This window comes from Syzygium oleosum, unplaced genomic scaffold, assembly GCF_021117445.2.
Source record: "Syzygium oleosum isolate NSW1041296 unplaced genomic scaffold, Sole_v2.1 Sole_v2.23, whole genome shotgun sequence".
Taxonomy (NCBI): domain Eukaryota; kingdom Viridiplantae; phylum Streptophyta; class Magnoliopsida; order Myrtales; family Myrtaceae; genus Syzygium; species Syzygium oleosum.
In genome coordinates this window covers 1,669,751-1,680,435 of record NW_026607507.1, presented here as the reverse complement: position 1 = coordinate 1,680,435, position 10,685 = coordinate 1,669,751, and the positions used below count along the sequence as shown (strand labels likewise).

The 10,685-nt window shown below is 40.8% G+C and overlaps 2 protein-coding genes across 2 annotated transcripts; one reads left to right on the top strand and one right to left on the bottom strand.

Moving 5' to 3' along the window:
* Nucleotides 1-1,975: 1,975 nt before the first annotated feature.
* On the top strand, nt 1,976-5,079 carry LOC115674559 (eukaryotic translation initiation factor NCBP). The gene is made up of 6 exons (XM_030596970.2): nt 1,976-2,213; nt 3,164-3,259; nt 3,365-3,469; nt 3,608-3,685; nt 4,588-4,707; nt 4,783-5,079. The coding sequence occupies exons 1-6, from the start codon at nt 2,055-2,057 to the stop codon at nt 4,912-4,914; spliced, it is 690 nt and encodes a 229-aa protein (XP_030452830.1). The 5' UTR covers nt 1,976-2,054; the 3' UTR covers nt 4,915-5,079.
* Nucleotides 5,080-6,174: 1,095 nt separating this feature from the next.
* On the bottom strand, nt 6,175-8,609 carry LOC115674562 (superoxide dismutase [Cu-Zn] 2). The gene is made up of 7 exons (XM_056321446.1): nt 8,471-8,609; nt 8,285-8,386; nt 8,098-8,193; nt 7,945-7,976; nt 7,571-7,646; nt 6,912-6,965; nt 6,175-6,795 (listed from the first exon to the last, which is right to left on the bottom strand). The coding sequence occupies exons 1-7, from the start codon at nt 8,550-8,552 to the stop codon at nt 6,767-6,769; spliced, it is 471 nt and encodes a 156-aa protein (XP_056177421.1). The 5' UTR covers nt 8,553-8,609; the 3' UTR covers nt 6,175-6,766.
* Between the last annotated feature and the right edge of the window lie 2,076 nt (nt 8,610-10,685).

Sequence of the window (10,685 nt, the reverse complement as noted above, 5' to 3'; positions counted from 1 at the left end):
ATTTGAAGTATGGAGATTTAAAGGGGCATTAACAGTAACTGATGGATTGGAATCGGTAAAATCACTCATGATGGAATGAGTCTACCTTTTCTACCTAGTAATTCATCTAAAAACAAATGAGTATGCTGAAACAGAGCGCTCGCTCTGATACCCGTAAATAAGGGAAAACAAAGACAATACTTGTTGCAGGTATGCTATCCCACGTACAAATAGCTATTCAGGTCTCTATAAAAAAGGACTGCCTTTTAGCCAGCAAGCTCCCATTTGAATTTTGATTGGCACCTTAAAACTGCTTTATGGTAGTAGAATTATGATGCACAAGTTCCATATTATGGAAAGTACAGAGCATACTACCAGAACTCATCAGTACACATACATTTCTTTAAAGAATCATACTAGGCAGAAAGACAAGAGTGAGGATTTATGTGTTGCTGGCCTGAGCATCACTTAGATGTAGGGTGAGAGTTGTGCCCTCCACCAAATTGGGGCCTTGCCCGAGGCCGACGAGGGTCGTCGGGTTTCGGGAAGGCCTAGGCGACCTCTGTTGGCCCTCCCTACGGCTGTGGTGGCGGCCACCGACAAGGGCTTGCCATAGTTGCTGGCCGTGGCTCTCTGTTTTTTTTTTTTTTTTAATTTTAGTTTTTTTTTCTAATATAATTTATATTTTTTGTTATCTTTTTCTATTATGGCGCTTGTTGGATGCCACATTATCGTTGCGTGTCTCAAAAGAAGTAATAAAATAAGACACATCAGCATTTTCTATTAGTAAATAAGACGGTGTTAACTTTAAGGCTCGATTGAACTAATTTGACAAGTTTTAGTATTCTATTGCACTTTTGTGATAAGTTTTAAGACTTCTAGTAAACATATCCAAAAAAAAAAACTCTTTCGATTAATTTCTCTATGCTTTTTTAAAAGACAAAAATTGACTTTTAGTTTTTTTCTTGTCGAAAAACAACTTTTAGTTTACCGCCGTATATTTATATGAAACTCAAATTTCAAGAAATCATGAGAAAATAATACGTGAACTTACTGAGCAATATTTGTGTATTGTGAAACTACCAGGTGCTTTTTTTGGTTAAGAAAGTGTCAAAGTGCATCTCTGGCGAGGGTTATACTTAATAAACCATCTGGTATCGTTGCTGTTTTGTATGACTAACTACCTTTTTAGGTTTTTTTGCTTCAAATGTTGCCGGACAAACATAATTATTCATGAAACAATGGATGAAAAGAGTGCTCATAATCGATAATCGAGACTCAAGATAGGGAGAAAAATGAGGGATCGATGCCCACAAATTTCAGATTAAATGAGTGAAGCGAAAAAAAGGTAATCTTTTTTGCATGCACTAAAATTTGATAGCATTCGGTATGAATTTATGATCTTAATCGTACATGATTGGCCAAGTTTTCATTCTTACCACTCTTCAAATGGAACAAGATAAAAAAAAAATGGAACAAGATAATGACTTTTAAGTGTGCAATAATTCGAATTTATCCCGATGATTTTTATCCAAAATAAAAACCTAGGCGACCTATTGAATGAGTACGCTACTTTATAAATCGTTTTATGATGTCTCGATTCGCAACGACATAAATTACGATAACAATGTCATTGGTTCATAATCATTCTAACTGCGTCATTCTAAGCAAGATACAATTGACACCACACGAGTGCTTATGGCGCTTCTGAGCCATTTCGGACCTCTAATCTATTTTCTCAGCAAGTAAATTAACTCACTAAACTCGACCCAAAAAAATTAACTCTTTAAATTAATAACGATAAAAATTCACACACATATATATATATTAAAAAAATATCGCCTCACCCAAAAAAAAAGAAGAAGAGAAAAATCCAATATGACAGATTTTCATCTGTTAATTAGGTCGGCGGCGTCGCACGCGCACGGCGCACCAGCGCCATCTGGACTTCTGGAGATTAGGCGCGTTCGAGTCTACAGGCAGAGAGAGTCAAAAGAGGCGTGTTCAAAGTTAGGGCTGCTTTTCGTTTTTGTGGCTTTTCTCTTGGAAAGCGATAAGCTGCGAAGCGAGGAGAGATGGAAGTGGAAGCAGAGAAGGAGCCCGAGCACCACAACGAGGACAGCAACAGCAGCGGCTCGCAGTCGCTCATCGAATCCGCCGATGGCCATGGCTACACCCAGGAGCAACGCGATCGCCAAGCTCGCGAGCTCAAAGCCGGCCTCCATCCTCTCAAGGTCTATTTCTCGGTCTCTGTCTCTGTCTCTCTCTCTCGCGTCCTGCGCTTTGCGATGTGTTGGTGATGTTGGGCGTTGTTCAATTTGATCGAAGTTCGCGTTTTTAATCTGAAATGACTGTAGTGGAATGGGTTATTGGTGAAATTGGAGCCTTTTTGGGCGAGTGGGTCTGTGTGTGTTCTGATCCGCGATTAGTTTCAACCTCGAATGTCATCGGCACAGCACGATTGGCATGGCGTCCCCGATTGGCATTTGCCTCGAGCATGGCGGTGTCGGCTTGGTTAATCATGTGCGTTTGAGGACGTTGTGGCTTGACCTCTTTGAGGTTATTTGTTTTGTCATTCACCCATTTTAGAGTTTTCATTTTCTCGTCTTTCCCCCCTGGTGTCTAAATCGTTTGCCCATACTTGGGAATTGACTGCTGGATATGATGCCCCTTTTATATATATGCAAGAAGAAATTTAAGTTTTCTCTGTCAGCTGGTCGAAATTTATTTTGAGATAGGTTTGGGTCATGAAATTGCTTCCTTTTGAGTTTGGAAGAGGTGGATAATGAGCAGCAAAAATGGGTGTTCCCATTGTTTTCTTTTCTGGTTTAGTTGTTTTGAATTACCGGTACATTGAGTTTGGTTTGTTCGTGTGTGGATACATAGGCATTCTGGGGAATATATGTTCTGGGGGATTAGGTATTGCTTCCTTTATAGAGGATCCTCACTAGAATTGGTACATCAGAAAGCAGGGGAAGATGTTGTGCTCCTTATAGTTTTCACATTTCCATTTCACCTTCCACCAAATGTAAGACCGTTGTCTGGTAATTGGTAATCTTAGCATGACACCGATAATTAGGATAGTTAATTTGGATGCGATTCAAGTAAGTTATATTGACATGGATGTTGTGCTTCTTATTTAGGACCATAGCTTATCATTTGGTGTTGCTTCTTGTTGTTGCAGTACAAGTTTGTTTTCTGGTACACTCGTCGAACTCCTGGAGTTAGGACGCAAACATCATATGAGGACAATATAAAGAAAATTGTTGAATTTAGTACGGTAAGATCATCTTGACCATCACAGGGTAATTCATGTAGACAGTTGTTTTTCAAGATGAAGTCATGGCAGACTAAACAAATGTTCTTGAACATTATCTGTGTATAGGTCGAAGGTTTTTGGGTCTGCTATTGCCACTTGGCTCGCCCTTCTGCTCTGCCAAGCCCAACAGATCTGCATCTTTTTAAAGATGGAATCCGTCCTCTATGGGAGGTGACGCTTTTGTTCTGCAGTCCTTGATGATTACGATGTTGATTCTTCATTTAGTTATTTCTCCTATGCTTTTAGCCACTTTTTGTCAGTCATGTGTGGCTGCATGATGCATAACCCTTGAAAAGATCAAACTTTCAGGACTCAGCCAATTGCAATGGTGGAAAGTGGATAATACGGTTTAAAAAGGTGGTGTCTGGCCGCTTCTGGGAGGATTTGGTAAGAAATAACATATTTAGGAAACTTATTCTTTGCCCACACTTTCCACCAGTTGCTGGATTATATATCATCTATTGAGCAATGTTATTTTTCTTTTGTTTCCCCCAAGCTTGAGCTTTTGCAAAAGGTTTTTGTGAGCTGATGATGTACTTGCAGCGTCCTATGTTACATTGAATTGATGTGTGAGCGTGTCCAAAGACCAAGATAGCACATACTCTATGGTCAAAGTGTGTGTGTCACCATAGCACGTAGGTCAAATGTCATTCTTGAAGAGAAAATTTTGCAGAATTTTCTCCTGTTCTAGAAAGAAAGAAATGATTGGTGTGCTTGTTGGCACACCTACCCTTATTGCAAAGCTATAAAATGGTGAGTTTGAAAAGTTACTTTCTGAACCCTACTTTTAGATAAAAACCCACTTATAAATGGTTTCAAAGTGAAGGTGTAATCCCTTCATTGCATTTGGTTGTCTGAACAATACCTGAATCATCAATTGGTTTTGAAACAGAGTAGTGAGTCCGGAAAATGTAGTTTGTGATCAAAGAAACAAAATTGCGACTTGAATTTTTCCTTAAGTTACACAAAGAAACTGTTTGAAACAAGATGTGAGTTATTTAAAAGAACTTTTGCCTCATTTTCCATTTGCAAGGCAACAATGATAGAACTCTAGTCTATATAGCATGACTATATGTAAAAGTTTAGTAGGCAGTAAGTAAGGGCATATTATCTTGTTCATTGAGTACAACTGCTACAAAGCGAGAGAGCAGAGAAGGTAGTCTTTTTTTCTAAGTTTTTTGAGGAATGTATATAGTTTTGTGTATGCTGGTCCTTTTGTGAGGGAATTGCCGTTATCTGTTTGCATGCATAAATGTATGTCAATTATTTTCTCTTGCACATGTATCCAGGTACTTGCCTTAGTTGGTGATCAACTCGACTATAGTGATGACATATGTGGTGCAGTGTTAAGCATTCGCTTTAATGAAGACATATTGAGTGTGTGGAACCGCAATGCTTCTGATAATCAGGTGTGTAAAGTTCAGTTCCCTTTTGTCTCGCTACAAGGTGAGCTACAATTTTCTGACTATCTTTTGATATTACAGTCAGTTATGGCTTTGAGAGATTCTATTAAGAGGCACTTGAAGCTTCCTCACAACTACATTATGGAGTACAAGCCTCACGATGCTTCACTACGTGACAACTCGTCATATAGAAACACCTGGTTGAGAGGTTAAAAAGATCTTAGGGTTCTGTCTTCTTAAGGTAGTCTGCAATGAGGGTTGGTAGTCATTTAACCATGATGTATGGCACTAGCAGTTGAATGCACCTTCATTAATCGCAGTACTTTCTGTTTAAATTTTGAAGATGCAAATTGCATTCCAAATTGGAGTTATTGATAACTCTTCTTTCTGGTTTACAAGCTTTACTCTTGGGATTTTAGCCAAAAAAAAAAAGCTTTACTCTTGGGATATGGTCCGAGTCCTCTCGTTTGACTAGCTTCAATCAAGTGATAATATCGTAAATGATTATCCTCTCGTTCGAGTACACAGCATCTTTGCTTGCCTAGTTGATATTGATGGGGTGATGAAAGAATTGCTCCATATTGCTCCATCTGTAGGAGGAACTTCAGCCATGTTCATGTTATACCTGTTACAATAATTTAGTGCGTGGCCAATTTCATGTTCACGTTCATTCTCCCTGAATGAATCTTGTAAGATACCTCGCCATTGATAAATTTTGGCCGTACTGGTGCAATGAGGGTTGATATTGCATTTCGATAGTAAGCTGCGATATGGAAGGGTTTAACTTAAAGTTGCGCATAATAGTTTGTGGTGATTGCTGTGTGACCATCATTTGCTAGAGCTTTTCATCAACGGTATGTTACCTCACGTAGACATTGAAATGAACATTGCGGGAAGCAGGGGATCAAGTGCTTTATTCCCACACAATCTAGTTAGGGTTGATCATATGATCAAGCCATACTTGAGTCTCGTGTGGCAACTAAGGAATTACTCAGTGAATTTGCTTTGGCTAGATGATTTCTTCCGGTCGGTCATGAACCAGCCCACATGACATGAGCACCCTTCTGAATGCCATTGGAAGGGTCAATTATGGATTAGAACTCCAGAATCGTTAGCTCATAGCACGAAACTTCCAAAGTCCATAAGCTAAAACCCCAAACTTTCAGAAATGATTGGCAATTTTCAAGAGGTGGTGGTACTTCTTCAAATGTGTATTTCGTGTTAGGCTATCACTATCAGTAGCTTTCTAAACGTGCAAGTAAATCATGAAGTTGTAGCATCGGCCATTCATGCTGGAGATAAGGAGTGGAGATACGTCTTCTGAACGAGGTGTTTGTTATGATCCCAAATTTGATAAGCCAGGCATTGGTATCTACACGACGCTCCATCCACTCCCGGCAGCACTGTGTATACTGTATAATCAGGACCTCTAGTTTCACCTAACCATCCTGTTGCTTAAGGTACAAAGGCAGCTTGAAACAAATGCTTCTTGTTCTAAAGGTGCTCAATCCTTGTCTAACCTCTCTGACCAAAGAGAAAAATGCTTCTTGTTGAAATAGGAGTTCACTCTGACCAAAAACCAAAAATAAAAATAGGAGTTCAAAGAAGAGCCCCTCTGGATGGCGGCTTCAATGTGATGCTGTCTTTGCAATGCTTCAAGTATAAAAGGGGTTTGTCGAAACCTGAGATAATCCTCTGTCACTACCAGTGCTGCAAGAAATAGGTTACTACTGTTGCTCGACTGCAGAACTTGATTTCTTCTTGAGGTTTCGAGTGTTCTGTTTCTGCAACTCAATACGCTGATGAAATAGAGAGGGAACAGCCTTTGGTAAATACCAAGTGAAAGCAATCGAAGTCATTGATACATGATCCCTACTTAATGTCTCAGATACAATGATGAAGCTTTTAGCTTCTCTGATTTAACTCCTTTGTGAGCTTGGAGTACCCTCCCTGCCAGCAACTTGCTAAGCCCCTAAGCCCAACACGTTCTTGAGGTGGCTAATGATTTTATATACATGCTTTTGGAAGATATGTGCGATGTATGCTCGAGTTCACGCAGTAAATTCTAAACGGATGACTGAAGTCCGATGATGCCTGCCAGATATCAAAAGCAACAAGTGAAGAACAGTAGAGTTAACAGGAAAAGAGAGCCTTCAACTCTACGAGACAAGAATGTATTTCACTTGCATGTAAGAAAGCAGACACATTACCGCATCCGACTCTAGCCCCTGCGTTCCCAGTTGTCTTGCTAAGTTCATGCCCACCTGTTTAAATAGCTTGTTTAAGAAGGTAAAACCAGTAAAAAGAGATGATTACGACACATATGGCAAAGATCAGACCTTCGGCAACATACTTCAACCTAGAAATGTCAAGAACTAGTCAAGTAGTCATATAAGATGGGATGGGAACAAAGAATGAGAATGATGGGAACAAAGAATGAGAATGCATAGCTGCCAAGGGCGTAAAATAACGAAAATGCATGATTATCAAGGGCTAGGATTTCGACGACAAATTTATTAGTTGAGGTACATGGTACCGAATTGAAAGCATTCTCAGGTCCCAAAAGAGGTTTTCGATTTGCTGGGTATATAATCACCTCGTGACCCAAATTTTGGAAAACAGACCCCATCTTCCTAGCAACCACCCACCCATGTCAGAGCCAGTTGCTTTCTGATTTTAACGGTTTTGATGCTCCCTCTAGGCAATAATAGTACTCTGAGGTATCCACAAGCTATTGCATCAGAAGCTGATCATTCCCATGAATTCACAGCTGCAGTATCAATTCCAAAGAGCGCAAATTTCGCAGTTGGGTCTCGCCAAAGAACATACATTCCACGAGGGGATCCTTCGGGCAACTATCGAGTCTTACCTTTGCCAAGATCATCAGGATCGGCGTGGACAACAACAGCCCTCCCCAATATCGAGTGATGACCAGTTAGGGGTATCTGAAGAAACAAAGAACTGGTAAATAACACTTGGCACAAACAACCAGCTAAAAGAGTGACCAACTCAAGTAGTATCCGAAAGAGTTCATTCAACTGCCCCATGTTCACTTGATAGAATAGCTTATGAATGTGTTTCTAGCGTATGCCCTATGAACCAGCTGAAAGTTCCCATAAAGATTGCAATTCGCATTCTTCCCAACAAGTCTCGAACTCGTATCTTCCCCTTAAGGCCACACACGATGAAACCCTCCTTCCTAAAACGAAAATCATCGTTGATGTGAAATTCGAATGGCATTACCTGCACATCCACGATAGAAACCTCAGCAACTCCTGCAGCACCATATCGAAATATCGAACGATCACCACCGAATCAACTAAACGGCCACGAACTTCGTCTCTAGGGAAAAAACCACAAGAAAGCACCAAAGGAAAACCAGAGAATGGACCGAACCATCTGGGCCGGCGACGATGTTGCCCAAATCACCGGCGTGACGCTCGCCATCAGCGGGAGCTCCGTGGTTTCTCTTCAGCGGATTGAAATGCGGTCCTAATGAAGAACAGCGTAATTTACAATCCGCGCTTAACAAAGGCATGAAATAATCAGTAGAACAAACTGATGAAACGAATTGGGTGTCGACCGGTGGAGTTGCAGCCGTTGGTGGTGTCGCCGAGGGCGTGGATGTGGAAGCCGTGGAGGCCCGGCGAGAGCCCGCTGATCCTCCCTTTCACGTGCGTCGCCCCTGCGATTCGGACAAACATCAATCACCCGCGCGGGAAGAGAGGGAGGGACGGAGAGAGAGAGAGAGAGAGAGAGAGAGAGAGACCGTTGGGTTGCTGGAGGAACTGCACGGAGCCCCTGACGTCGGCGCCGCCGGCGATGAGCGCCACCGCTTTCACGCCGCTCATCGTCGCACCTGCTTTCTCCTCCTCCTCCTCCTCGATTGGTATGCTGTGCTTGGAAGCTTGTCTCTCCCACGTGTGTTCATTTCATTTCGGGGGGCCCGCCGCTGTTTCATTTTCCTTCCTCCTTCTTAGTTTTATCCGACAAATTTTTAGTCGTTTCATTTTCGGTTCGATGTGTTGGGCCTAATTGGGTGACGCCTTGGAGTAAAATCCGGCCCTGACATGGCAACATGTTGGATCCCATTACGGTGCCCAAAATGAGAGGAGCGTCGCTTCTTCTTCTTTTTTTCCGTATCAAATGCCGTCAACAATTCTAAACTATACTTACTGTGATATTAATAACCGAAAACCCCTTTTTTTTGTGTCACCAAAATCTTAAATTTACACACACGGTAATGCTAATACCAAAAATTTAGGGGTCTCAATGATTCGGATTTCCGTGATATCTAAACCGACCTAAACATATTTGGTACATGTGTGCTCGCGATCTGAACCGTATAATGGTTGAATTGGAAATCCGATTTGTTTCGGGGCGGTTCCTCGTTCTTTTATTTGTTTTTTTTTGTTTCCTCTTCTCACGGTAATCCTCTCATTCTCTAATCAATCCCCTTTTCTCTCTCTTCCTTCGCCCTCTCTCTCTCTCTCTGTCCTCTGCCATGCTCTTTCCTCTCATTGGTAGTCTTTGAATTTGCTTACACTCCCGTTGGAGCACTCGCCTCAGAAGGGGACCAACCCGTGGCCAAAAACCCAAATCAGACCGTGACTCCACGAAAATAATTTAAGATTTTTTTTTTTGGTGGTACTTGCCTTTTCTATTTTTATTTTTTATTTTTCTCATTCTTTTAGGGAGAAGGAATAGATGGCTGGATGCTTTTTGGATGTTATCTTTTTCCTTTTCTTCACATGATATCTTTCAAGTGGAGTAGTCAACATCCAGGGAGCAATGACTTGTTGGTAATATATGCGTTCGATTTTCTAGCATGGATATAATTTTAATCCCGCAGGACTTTGTTCCCCTCGGAGAAGAATTTGTTTCCGGGGTACGACAAAGAGCGAGTAAATCTCGCAAGACGTCTGTCCCATGCCGATTTTGTCCTGCGAAAATATGATTACGATGGAGTACGAAACGGTTTGACATAATTGCAACGTCGTCGTAATTAACCGTAAAAGGCATGCATTGACCGAATCAACATAGCACAGAACAATTATTTTGTGTGTCCCGAACATTATCTTATCATCTCCGAAATCCATATTAACACGATGGACCTTTTTTTATTCGTTAACCGACACATGAAATTTTTTTTCCAATTATGTTGTTATGCTAAAAAAAATTACTTAGATATAGATGAGGCATAATTAATAATTATCATATAGTGACACAACGAAGAGATAAGAGAAGATATTTTTATTAAATATCAATATGTATAAATAGAGGAAATGGTTGGGAGCACGATTCATTTTTCTCTAATAAATATCTATCGAGATATTTCTTAGACAATCGCAAAGAGCCAAGAAACGCGGCATCACATCATTTTGCCTTTTGCTTACGCCAATAGTCGAGTCACAATTGCCCCTCTATTATAGTGAGGTCCATGACTAGATTCTTTCGGCCCATTTTTAGAATATATATTTCTTTAATGCTAATTTCCGCCTTGGATGATAATTACACTTTTTCGCACTTAGTCTAAAAAATAAATCGAGAATTAAGAGAAAATAAAAATCGCTCCGTGATTAATTTCCTTGGGAAATAACAAGAACAGTCCATGAACTTTGGTCTAGTGTGCAATGTGATGGTCCTTGAACTTTAACTCGATGTGTAATGTGGTTTTTGAACTTTTAATTTGTGGTACATGTTTTGTTTAGTCATTGAGCTATGTGAAAATGTTTAGGGCTTACTCTTACGAACAAAGAAATATTTAGACTTTGGTACATAAGAAATTGTTCGTTGGTTAAGGGAACCCACCGGAGCCGTAGCGAAATCGAGTCTTCATAAAGCAATTGTCACTGCTTATGTCAAAAGCGAGAGAAACCCCATCCCCCTCTTTCCCTTTTTTCACCCCCATGTCGCCGCACGAGGCCTCATCACGAAGGGGGTCACAGTGACCAGGCTCGGGCGATTGTTTACCAAAATCCTGA

Bases quoted from the DNA above. Each gene is read 5' to 3' on its own strand.
- LOC115674559 (XM_030596970.2), top strand. From the start codon at position 2,055: ATGGAAGTGGAAGCAGAGAAGGAGCCCGAGCACCACAACGAGGACAGC. The intron at 3,260-3,364 runs GTAAGATCATCT...ATCTGTGTATAG, and splicing joins AAATTGTTGAATTTAGTACG to GTCGAAGGTTTTTGGGTCTG. The intron at 3,686-4,587 runs GTAAGAAATAAC...ACATGTATCCAG, and splicing joins GCCGCTTCTGGGAGGATTTG to GTACTTGCCTTAGTTGGTGA.
- LOC115674562 (XM_056321446.1), bottom strand. From the start codon at position 8,552: ATGAGCGGCGTGAAAGCGGTGGCGCTCATCGCCGGCGGCGCCGACGTC. The intron at 7,977-8,097 runs GTTCGGTCCATT...ATGGTGCTGCAG, and splicing joins CATCGTCGCCGGCCCAGATG to GAGTTGCTGAGGTTTCTATC. The intron at 7,647-7,944 runs GTAATGCCATTC...TTGTTTCTTCAG, and splicing joins TTTCTATCGTGGATGTGCAG to ATACCCCTAACTGGTCATCA.